This window comes from Acomys russatus, chromosome 25 (genome assembly GCF_903995435.1).
Source record: "Acomys russatus chromosome 25, mAcoRus1.1, whole genome shotgun sequence".
Classification (NCBI taxonomy): Eukaryota; Metazoa; Chordata; class Mammalia; order Rodentia; family Muridae; genus Acomys; species Acomys russatus.
Genome location: NC_067161.1, coordinates 5696727 through 5709064, shown reverse-complemented (window position 1 = coordinate 5709064; position 12338 = coordinate 5696727). Strand labels below are relative to the sequence as shown.

The following is a 12338-nucleotide window of genomic DNA, read 5'->3' as shown; positions in this document are numbered from 1 at the left end:
CACCTCACACAGCACACTACACTGGAAGCATTCATACTTGAGTGTACAATTCATTTTCTTTTCTTTTTTTAAGACAGGTTTCTCTGTGTAGCCTTGGCTGTCCTGGACTCACTTTGTAGACCAGGCTGGCCTCGAACTCACAGCGATCCACCTTGCCTTTGCCTACCGAGTGCTGGGATTAAAGGCGCGCGCCACCACACCTGGCACAACTCATTTTCAAGAAAGAAAAAAACGCCAACTTCTTAGGGCTCCCAGGCAGAGTGATAACCACTTTTTTTCCAAGTGTAGGGGATTTCAAAGCCTCTGCCCCCCACAAGATAGTGCTAGCTGAGCAGTCTGAAAAGGGACCTGAAAGCTGTGCTGGTGGATCACCTTGTGCATCCCTAGGCCTGGCTTTCTTCAGGGGGACCTGAGGTGCTGAAAGCTAGGAGAGCGTAGATGGCAGCCTCCGGTCTCTCTCTGTGCAGTTTCCTGGGTAGGATTTGCTCTTTCTCTTTGTGTGACTTAATGCTGGGAAACTGGAGTGTTAGGTAATTGAATATGCAACAGCATTTTCCTATTACAGCAAGCATGACGTGATGAACACAGTTTGCCAACAATAGAGGTGTGCTATTTTTAATTATTTCCATGTAACTTGGATTCCTGTAACCTGGACTGTAAGCCTGTTTTAATTCCACTGGGAGTTTTCAATCATTTTGAGCTTCATGAAAAATCTACACTATTTCAAATGGATGCAGAAACATTAAGACGTGAGTTTATCTTATGTTAAGCAATTGAGACTTTGTCTAGTGCTACATATTCCGCTTTTGTCAAATAATATTTCCATACTTTTTTCTTGAAAACATGATTTTGATAGAAATTAAGTTGCTTTTTGTCAAATAATATTTCCATACTTTTTTTTTTGGAAAACATGTTTTTAGTAGAAATTAAGTTGCTTTTTGTCAAATATTTCCATTTTTTTTTTTTTTGAAAACATGTTTTTGGTAGAAATTAAGTTGCATGTCCTAAGGATGTACAACTTAATTTTTAAATTCTGAAGCATGTTTAGAGTTTTTGTACTTGTGTAGCCTGATTGTCCTCATGTGGCTTTAGTAAGGATTTCTAAAGCAGCTTCAGCAGCTGTCTCTGGTTTTTCAAAATAAAATTTGGGCTGTTTAAAGTGTGGGTTTTTTGGTTTGTTCTTTTTTTTTTTTTTTTTTTTTTGATGGTTGTAATCTTAATTTTTGTTTTTGACACTTGTGAAAATTCTTTGGGAAAGATTAGTGAGTCAGACTTTGAAAAGATTCTTATGGCTGAGACTAGGTTCCCTGTACCATAAAGTTAAAACCTAGTGCTCTGTAGAAAAAGATGATTTCTCAGGTGTTATGGGGGTTTTCAGATTGGCCAAATTGCTTCATAATGTATTTTGTTTTTCATGGAGAAGTTGAATCAATAAAAAACATTGATGGAAGTGACCAGTTCACTTCCTAATGGAGTGCTTTGGGTCTTTTGGTAGTTGTCACTACCACTATGAACATTTATGAAGGACATGGGTTGGTTGGGCTAATTAAAATCCCCTTATAGTTTCATTTGCAAAAGCGATCCTGAATTATAAAAGTAGCCCTGTTTATTGCTTAGCTCTCAGGTTTTACAGTATAATTACTGAAGAACCTCTGCAACCTGGACAAGTATAAAAATGATGTTAACTGGTCAGTGTGTTTTTTGTTATGATTTTTCAAGACAGGGTTTCTCTATGTAGCCCTGGCTGTCCTTGGCCAGCTTTGTGGACCAGGCTGGCATAGAACTCATAGAGATCTGCCTACCTCTTCCTTCCAAGTGCTGGGATTAAAAGCGTGCTGTCAGTGCAGTTTTTGACTGTAATTTGGGAGGTTGAAGTAGGAGAATTGCTGTTTGAGGCTAGTCTGAGCTACACAATAGAACCCTGTTTACTTACACACACACACACACACACACACACACACACACACACACACACACACACTTTTCGAGGTTATGTCCTTGCATGTCTTCAATTGCAGTGGGGTTTGGGGCGGCCTGGTCTACTTACAAAAAGTGGGCAGAGCATTGTTTGTTTAAGCCTATGTGTTGAAGACAAAGAAGTGTTCCTCTTTGTAGCTATTAAGTCTGAGCTATGCAGAAAGTAGTTAGAAACAGGAGTGGTGGGCCTTTGAGTGCAAGATAAGAGATTACAAGCTAAGTGGTGAAAGGGCTCCCACTTGACACTTGTCTGTCAAAAGGGCAGAAGAAGAAGCAGCCCACATAGGCTGCTAAGGAAGTAGCGGGTGGACTGGACAGGAAGGAGTAGAAAGTTAAGTGGGAGGGAAGCACCATCACTAGGCAAAAGGGGAAAAGTACAACTAGTAACAGAGTTGTGAGTCTTACGCGCTCAGGCTGAGCAAAGTGCAAAAAGTACAGTCTGACTTTGAGAAGAACCACTAATCATTGATATTAGTGATATAGAGTAAGGTTTTTTGTTTGTTTTGTTTTGTTTTTGTTTTAGAGTAAGATTTTTTGTTTTTTGAAGTTGTTTGAGACAGGGCTTCTCATTTACACAGGTTTCTGTGTAGCCCTGGCTGTCACTCTGTAGACCAGGTTAGCCTCGAACTGACAGAATCGCCTGCTTGTGCCACCACTGTTTGGCTAGAACAGGACGAGCAGCTGTCAGGGCGAGGCCTAAGAGGCAGGCTGGCCTTGAACTCTAAAACTACTTTTAAAAAATGTGTGGATTTTTGAGAATAGGGTCTTTCTAGCTCAAGTTGGCTGGAAAACAATGGCGGTTTTCCTGTTTCAGCCTCCTAACAGTTGTATATTTAAGAGAAGGCAGTGTTTCGACTCCTTGCCTTCTGGAAACTCAGCTCTTGCTTACTACCTGGTGACCTTGGGCAGGGAGGGGGATATTTAACTTTTGTATTATAGTCCTAGCTTGCAGAATGAAGTCACAAAGCTGTATATCACAGCGTTATTTTGAGGAGTAACAATGCCTGATCTGGGACGCATTCTTCCCACACGCACCCCCAAAGAAAACCAAAACCAAACAGGTGATGGTTTTTGAAAGGTGGAGAGGTAAAGAGGGGCACTTATTTCCCCTGGACCACCATTGTAAAAAGGGTGCATTTTGATGGGGTAGAACCGTGAGGGGACCTGGTTGGAGAGTGGGAAGTGGCTGAGGGTAGAGCATGTTGTCTGCAAGAACTGCTTTTATACAGTAAGAACAACTTTGGGATTTAGTAGATTTGATTTGGTAGGTGCAGAGTTTTTCCTTAGAAGCATTTTTTTAAAAGTTCAAAATGAGTGTGGCCCCCACCAGATCAAACCTTAAAGTTTTGTTTTAAAAGATCAGGTAGAATTCCTACTCTTGGAAACACCAGTGATACTAAATCATTCTCTTTAGTCAGGCAGTGGCCAAATCTAGCGAGGGAGAATTTCATGAGGTGGGAAATGGCAGTTTGTGACCTGGCCAGATACACCCCTTTCACTGGCTTATCCTGAACATTCAGAGTGAAATGTACGTTTCATAACTGGTACTATTCTAAGCAACGAGGGTTCAGAAGTCAGTGCTAGGACATACCCTGGATTTAAGAACTGAAACATGAAGCAGGATTGCCCTATCCCTTACTTGCTCTTTGAAGGATTAGACATGGTATTGACTTGGACTCTCTTATCTTAAAGGGTGTCTGCCAGATACACCTCAGATGATGATAGAGCTGTTTGTCCAGGACACACCCACCAGTGGTCCAGCATTTTTAACAGTGATTTTTCAGGCGTAATAATGGAGTATTTGGGGTGCTACATTATATACAACCTAAGGGTTGTAAGCCTACTCAGACCTGGAAATGCTTTCTTGCTTTCTCTACCTATATCACTGGCAGACACATCAGAGAATTCTAAGAAGCAAGCATCTGTCCTGGTCTGTGAACTGTATGTAGCACTTGCCTAATAGAATAAATGGGAGAATATCCTATCTTTCCATTCCTAGTACAATGTTTGGTACATTTAGCTTTCCACTGTCACAAGTCGCCATTATGATAATGGTTATATTGCCAATAGAGTGTAGGTCAAAGCGTGTGGTTGGTCCTTGCAGAATAAACTTACAAAGAAAACCGGCAGGCACCGCTTGACACTGTGGCATCATGGAAAGTAGAGTGGGTTGCTTTCAAAGGGGTCAAATAATGGAGCAAGTCTAAAACCTCTTTTCTTCTTCCTAGGTCTTAGTGGTGCAATGGCTAGTATAAGCGTGCGCTCGAGCACCCCAGGCTCTCCTACACATGTAAGCAGTGGACCGAATGCTAGTCGAAGGAGAAATGGACTCCATGATGTCGATTTGAACACTTTCATAACAGAAGAAATGGCACTCCACTTGGACAATGGTGGAACTAGAAAGCGTACCTCAGCCCAATGTGGCGATGTCATTACAGACTCACCAACCCATAAACGCAACAGAATGCTCTAAGCTGCAGACATTTTCACATCCACCATGCTGCTTGAAAGCCACTCGATCCTCAACATATACTATTATTGCAAAGGAAACATGAGGCCATCTTCCCTTGTTCACTGTTTAATACAAGTGAATTCTCTAGTGGTTGCCATAAAAGGAAGTTCTAGGTATTTACAGTAGATGCCTCCTGTAACTATGGCTTTCTCAAACTATAATCCTAGCAGAGGACATGAGATACTGTGTAGTCATTAGCAAGATCATCATAGGCATATACCCGTTCCAAGGCTAAAAGTGACCTTAACTGTATTTATTCTCAAAGGGAAAGGAAATATCAGATGTTTATTTGGTTATAGAATGCTTTCTTATTTTTATTTTTTGGTCCATTTCCTGCTGTGTTGAGTATTTTTGCTTAAACAGTATTGCCAGTTTCCTACAATTGTTTAAAACTTTGATTTGGCTTGTAAGCCAGATCTGCAGGCTTCCAGTTTTGCAGCCACACTGAACCACACACCTGGTTTCCATAGTGATAGTGTGCAATTTCTGATTATCAGATTATGCCCAGTTTTTCAGTTCTCAAAACAGTTTTTAACTCTGGTGATTGTGAGATGTAAAGAGGTGCTATGATGGTCATGCAAGTAATACTTAATATTGAATCAATACACAGAACTTACTGGATTCACTTTGTGTGTGTTAGTGCTCTGAAAATAGCAATATTATTATTAAACTGTCCCCAGAATAACCCTGTAGGCTTCAGATACTCAGTTTTAAAACAAGTACTACTTCCTATGCCGGGTACTTTACTTATGGTTAAACAGAGACTGCATTCAAAATGACCTGAAGAGCGGGTCATGATTTTTGAGAGTGGGCTTCCTTTTTGGTTTAGTAGCGGTGAGAGGAAATGGATGGTGGGAATAGGTATTTATTCTTTAATTTTTTGTTTTGTTTTTCTTTGATTTTTATGGATGCCCTACTGTGTGTAGTTGTCACAGTGGGCAGAAGATGATAAATATATTTTATCTGCTACTAATGTGAACATAACTTAAGTAACAAAACCCAACTTTTCCTGTCCCTTCATTCCTCTCAGATGTGCAGTTTGGGATTTCATTCTGGAAAGGATGAAATCGCGTGGAGGTTCTCTAGATGTTAGGTAGACCCAAACAACAGCTCTCAAGAGTTCTCTTTGGGTAAATATAAGACCTCTTGTAGCTATAACACTTAGAGCATGTTTCATCTGCATTTTTACTACCTTGAACTGAATGGTAGTCTTTTTTTTTTAGAAGACTGATGTCAGCCTGCCAGGTACTGTAATTCATTCTATCCTATTATATTATATATCAAGTAGGACAGTGAAAATGTTTCCTTGCAAACTTGTAGTCCAGTTTCAGTTAATTCTATTTTTATCCTTAATAACCATTGCAAATCAGTGTAAGGGTTTTTCTGGTAATTACAGCACTTTGTTAAAAGTTTGCAATTTTGTCAGCCATTTAATATCTTTCTGTGAAGAAACCTTGCTAAGTTAACCATTACTGACTGAGTGGGATGTGAATGGAAATGTTAGAAATGTTGTGTGAATTGAAGTTCTGTATTCATTATAGATATAGCCCTTATTTAAAACAGTGAAATCCATACTCAAACTAGGAATGAAAGTAAGATATTTCTCAATTTTTACAAAAGTGGAGCTTTCTTTTGTTTGAAAAGCAGGAAGAATTACAGCAATCTGCCATTTTACCTTAAATGGACAAGCCTGTGCATCACAAGTACTTCCAGGCTTCCCTTGGGGTATACCAAGGCATGGAGTTCACTTTTGCTTTTCTGTGGTTGTGAATATAGATTATGGAATTGGGGCTTGATGGTCTGACAGCTGCTGATAAGAAGCCAGAACTCCCATTCCTAAGGGACTTGAGACCAAGGAAAACGTTTCATCTCCCTTCCTGCCTTGGTTCTGTTTCCTCTGTCCAAGTTGAATAACGATGTTCTCGGTTGTTTGGTTTTAAGTTGGTGCTCTGAAGCTGAATCTCAGTGCCCTTTACTCTCAGTTGTCAAATTTTGATAAAACGTGCCATTTTCTTTGGTAAGAGAAAGCAGGTCTAATGTCTGCCAGAACACAATTTATATGCCGAATTATTGGCTCCATTAAACTTTTTAAAAACTTTAGCATTTGTTACTTTTTTCTATTACATTCAATATTAGTACCCCCCCCCCACCACCACACACACACCTTAGTAGCAATTTTGCTTGCTCTTCTGTCCCTTTCTTTCTAGATTCTACCAGAGTAGAATAACCCTGAGACACACCAGTACAAAGTTAGACTGATGTAATTCAGAATATTTTGGAAGTTTTCATTAGATGTAGAACATGAAAGAGGACTATATACTCGTGCAGTATTTTAAAAGGACACTGACGGGTTTTGGCTCTTATTCTTTTTTGAAATACACGTCTTTCTGGGTAGTTCAGGCTGACTTTGAGCACTCGATCCTCCTGCTTCAGTTGCCTGAGTGCTGTGGTTTACTGGCATGGTGCTTGTCTGGCCTTTTCAGCTGACACAAGAACAGAATAGGCTGCTCTTGAAGCTAAGCGCTTGAATATGGGGGAGGGGATCTTAGTCATGAGTCAGAGTCTGATTTTTTGTTTTTGCTTTGTTTTTTGTTTTGTTTTGGCTTTTCGAGACAGGGTCTCTCTGTTAGCCTTGGTTGTCCTGGACTCACTTTGTAGACCAGGCTGGCCTTGTACTCACAGTGATCGCCTGCCTCTGCCTCCTGAGTGCTGGGATTAAAGGCGTGCGCCACCACGCCCAGCCAGAGTCTGATTCTTTAGACAGCGTAGCTCCTGAATTCTGTCACTAACCTGATAGGAATAGGCCAGCAGTCTGAACATGGCTGAGGGGTTCAAGAACTTTATTATAGTGCTTAGTATTTTATAGAAAAGAATTAATAGAATATTTGGCTAAATCTAAATACCATCAGTGGAGTTTACCTCACTAAAGTAGTGACATACACCTTAAATCAAAATGAATAAATCATTGAAAATACCAAAAAGACAATGGGCTTGTCTGCAGTTTTGTTTTGGTCATCATGTCACAGTAACTTTGATATAATCACATAAAATTTAGAGGTGAGAAGGGATGGCTAAACATGTGACCAAAGGTGCGAATGTATTCGGGTTCATGCTACCCTCTAGTTGGAGATGTGGGCAGCCTGGTTAGTATTTTCGTTTATTTATTTACTTATTTGAGGCAGGTTCTCATGGAGCTGCAGACGACCTTGAATTCCTGGTTTTCTTGGCTTTACCTCCTGAGTTCTGGGGTAACAGGCCTGTGCCACTGTGAAGGACATTACTTGGATTTTATTTTACAGAGTTTGGGAATCTTCAGAGCTGATGCCGTTTGGAATTCAGTCATGGGCATCCTGTTTAAAATTAAATGTCCATCTGCTTAGTTAAAGGAGGTTCTGGACAAAGGAAAGCCTTGTTACACATGTATAGAGATTTCTTACAGTTTGGAAAGCTGTTAAAACTTTGAGTTCAGGTGCCTTACCTGGCAAAGGGAGCTCCTGCACTGCAGTCTAGAATAGTTGAGGTGGGTGAGGTCTATGCGGGAACATGACACGAGGGAGGAGCAGGCTTGAGGCCTGTGTGGCTGGCATGGTTGTGATCTGCTTACTATTTGTGAAATCAGTAGACAGCAGCTTGTGCTCTGTGGACGGTGAGGTTCCAGTGTGGGTGCTGTAGTTTCATGGCTGCTCTTCCAGGTCTCTGGTAGCTTTGCTTACGTTGTTTGAGTGCTTCAGTAAAGGTGGGAAGCTACAGAATGTAGTTTGTCATGTCTTCTATCAGCATAGCGGAAATCTTTTGAGTGTTTTTTTATGCAAGTCCCAGCTTTTCATAATTAGTCATAGCATAGTAGCTACTATGTGCATAATATACTCTGGTTAATCTTTATCAAGATTTTCTGCAGAGGAAATCATTCAGGCCAGGGATGGGCTCACACCTGTAATCCCAGTATTGGGGACACTGAGGCAGAAGGAGAATCACCATGAATTTGAAACCAGCCTAGTCTGTAGTAGTGGGTTTCAATCTAACCTGAGCTAGGAAGTTAAACCATTGCTCAATAAAATAAAAACCACCACAAAAGGAAACTCCCAACAGGTTAATCTTGATACTGTCACAGTATCTGTGGCCCTGTATCAGGCAGCGTTAGGGATCTAGGCTTCACTGTAGAGCTACCACTCCTGGGTTATTTATAAATCACTCCTGTGTGTATAGCCATTGAAGTAACTCCAATTGGGTGATTTTTACTTTATCCTGCCCCGGGGGCAATTGGAAAGAGGAGGGGGGCAGGCAGCAGGGGGTACTGTGTGCTGTGGAGAGTTGGTCTTCAGAACAAGGGCTTGCCCCCATATATTAAGTAGTTTTAGGGACTGGATGCCATTATAGGAAGGTGCCAAGGGTGAGCTGGTACAGGCTGCCTCACTTTAGTACTCACCTTCAGGTGGAAGGACATGCCTCTGACCCAGGTGTAGGAGATTAGAGTCCTGTGTGCCTTGAACAGGACACGTGGACAGTTTATAGCACCACAGATGAAGCTGTTGGTGGTGGTGGTGCATTCCTGTACTCCGGGTCTGGCTGGCACAGGAACTCCTGAACTCAGATTATCTGCAACTGCTTGGAGAGTTCCAGCATAGTGCAGGCACAGAGGAGTGTTTTTTGGTTTTTTGTTTTGTTTGTTTTTGACAGGTTTTCTCTCTGTACTCCTGGCTGTCCTGGGCTTGCTTTGTAGACCAGGCTGGCCTCGAACTCACAGTGATCCACCTGCCTCTGTCTCCCAAGTGCTGGGCATGTGCCACCACCGCCCTACTCAGAGGGGTGTTTTAAATCCTGCCCCAGGAAGGTCTTAAAGTTACTTAGGCTGCCTCAGCGGCTGGGACCCAGTAGCCTCAGTATTTACTTGTGCACTGAGAATGCACATGTCCCTAAGTCCACCCAGGAATGGGCCACTGTAGTTAAGCTTTGAGGAAATTCTCAGACCATTGCCCTCTGTCTTTGGGGTAGAGGTGTCAGGGCTGAAATCCTGGCAGAAAGGGATCCCCTGTTAAAGTCCTGGCTTGTAAAGGTAAGAGATGGATTGCTCTTTACTGTGATGAGCCGCAGGAACATTTGGATTTCAAGGTGCACTAGAATTGTGTTAACTGCCAAGTGTTTTAAGGTTGCATAGAACTATGGGTTACACATTACACTGAGTACATGAAGGCTTGCTTGCCTCTTGTTCATCTCCATTTTTCACATTTTGGACCAATGACCTCAAGTGAAAATAGTATCTCCTCCAAGACTGCCGAGAATACATAGGTATGTGTACACATGGTCTACTGATAAACCCTAGACATCAGCATTCACCTATGTGTAGTTTCCTGGTTACTTTACTGAACATGTTGCCTGATACTATAGCACCATCATTGTGAGAACCTGGACCATGAACTAGCAGCATCCAGAAGAGGGTAGGTATGGATATTTCCTGGATGAGTAAGTAGATTGAAAAGTTTTTTTCTAAAAACTTAAGTTTTCAGGTTAAAAGCACTGTTCTTCCAGAGGTCCTGAGTTCAATTCCCAGTAACCACATGGTGGCTCACAACCATCTATAGTGAGATCCAGTGCCTTCTTCTGGTGTGCAGGCACACAAGCGGTCAGAATACTATAAATAAAAAACAAAAAACACGTTTCCCAGCATTCAGGAGACAGAGGCAGGTGATTCTCTCTAAGTTCAAGGCCGGCCTGGTCTAGGACAGCCAAGGCTACATGGAGAAATCCTATCTAAAAACAAAACACAAAAAGCCAAAAAACAAAACAAAACCAAAACACTTCCCCCAAACCCAAGATTGACAAAATCTGTTCCTTCTTGGGCCTTTAGATTATGAAGAAAAACAGTGAGGGTGCTACAAGTGTGGGCTTGGGCTTGTAGGGTGTGGATGAGAATTCAGTTTTGCTCCTAGCTGCCTATCTTTCAGCCCTACTTAGATACTGTTACATGGGGGAAGATGGCTACAGACATTTGGACCCCATCTCATAGGTGTGGGCATCCCTTCTTGCTTTTTGAAGTTTCCTTGGGCTCTGGGGGCTTTCTTGGATTCTGTTTCAGTTCCAAGCCTCCAACTCTTACAGAACCCTCTTCTCTCCAATTTCCTGTTTTTAACTTTGCATATTAGAGCCAGCCTTTCTCAAACTGTGCCCCCAAAATACTACAGCACTAAGTGCTGTCAGAAAACCACCACTCAGGAGCTGCAGAAATGTTCTGTAGAAGAATGTTGGGTTGTCCCCTTTCCAGGTTGACCAGCAGCACTAGGCTGGCTCCTCAGGCCCCAGGCTTGAGGAAGCCGGTGTGACCATTGCATTCCTCTGGGGGCAGATTTAATCTTTGGGTTGGGCAGGAGGAAGTTGGGACTGGCACAGAGATGTGATGAGTCAAGACTTACCTGACCTGACTTGACCTGGCAATGCTGTGTCACCTTGGAGTTTAAAACAGTTCCTGGACTCATTGCCTATGATTAGGCATTCCCCATAAAGAAATTAAGTAAAAGAAAATTTTGAGTCCTGTCATTTATGTGTTAAAAGTTCTTAAATGACCTTACACTTGGAGGTGTGTACGGCCAGGTACAGGTGAGATCTCTGCAGTTCATCTAGTGTGAGTGCACCTGGAGCCACAGCAGCTGAGGGAAACTGGATTAAGCACTTGCCTGATAAGCGGAGAAGACTTGCTTCTCAAGTGTACCAGCCATTACATTAAACTCAGCAGGAGTCCTGATACAGAAGAAGTTAATGCTCATCAGGCCCCACATCCTCCTCAGTTATGGGCTGGATCGACTTACTGACCATATACAAATAGCTGTTCTTGCTGGTGGGTATCCAAAAGTCCCATGCTTCAGGTTTTCCCATCTGTAGAGGAGGATGGAATGTGCTTCTGAGGGATGAGAGTCCTAGTCGAGTACCACCCCTAAGATGGCCCTGGCACATTTCTCCAAGAGAAGTTGAGGTGGAGCATGTTCCCAGATGAGAGTCCTGGCTTGTTTAGAGCTGTCTGGGGGAAGCCTGATGGGGTACGACCATGAACAGGTTGCTTAAAGCTCTGTCCTGTGGACTTCGTTTCCAGCACTGCCTCTGCCTTCAGGACACTGCTAGCACGGTGGAGTGGGTGGCACAGTCACTACAGCCAGTGCATCTAGTATTTTTAAACCTGCTTCTTGAAGCCTCTACTTTGTCTCTGAGGACTTGATTAACCTGCTTGCACAGGGTACTGAGGGGTCCAGTCTCTGGGGGTGGAGGCCCCTTAAAAAGTAAGCTATGGGATATTTCTATCCCCCTGGAGTCCAGCTGACCTTTCTGAGGCATGAGGGTAACGGCTGAGTTCCCTCTGGGTGACTGGAGATGTCTTAATGATCCATTGGAGTCTTCCCTCATCCCAGTTGCAAGGCGTAGTGCAAAATTCTGATTCCTGGATTTTGAATTGTTTTGTGGTGGTTTTACTTACCGGTTCAGTTTTAATGTATATGCATAAGCCTGGTAGGCCTGGACTCGTATAGTATTTGTTAATGGTGGGATTCCCATCTTACAGATAAGAATGAGGTACTGAAGGGTTAAGGGAAAGAATGAGGTACTGAAGGGTTAAGGGAACGGCTGAATCATCAGAACCTAGGTCTATCCAATTTCTGGTCTGTTAAGAAAGTACTTTTGGATGGTTGTATTAAGTTTGGGATCGTGTCAGGGCTTCATCACTGGGGAGTGTGGGGTGCCTCAGTGCCTCACCGCTAAGTGACAGGGACCTGAGCACAAACATGACCCCGGACATCTTGGGTGTGTTGCACCTGGATGAGTCTTAGACCTTTCCGGAAGCTACATACCACTCAGGGAGGCAAGCGGA

At 42.6% G+C, this 12338-nt stretch overlaps 1 protein-coding gene across 1 annotated transcript in view; it reads left to right on the top strand.

Annotated features, from left to right (window-relative positions):
* Hapstr1 (HUWE1 associated protein modifying stress responses) overlaps positions 1 to 6589 on the top strand; it is a 29466-nt gene extending 22877 nt beyond the window's left edge. The window contains exon 4 of the mRNA XM_051167241.1: positions 4206 to 6589. Coding sequence (XP_051023198.1) covers positions 4206 to 4450 — 245 coding nt within the window. The 3' untranslated portion in view covers positions 4451 to 6589. The remainder of the gene's footprint in view (positions 1 to 4205) is intronic.
* The last annotated feature ends 5749 nt before the right edge of the window (positions 6590 to 12338 follow it).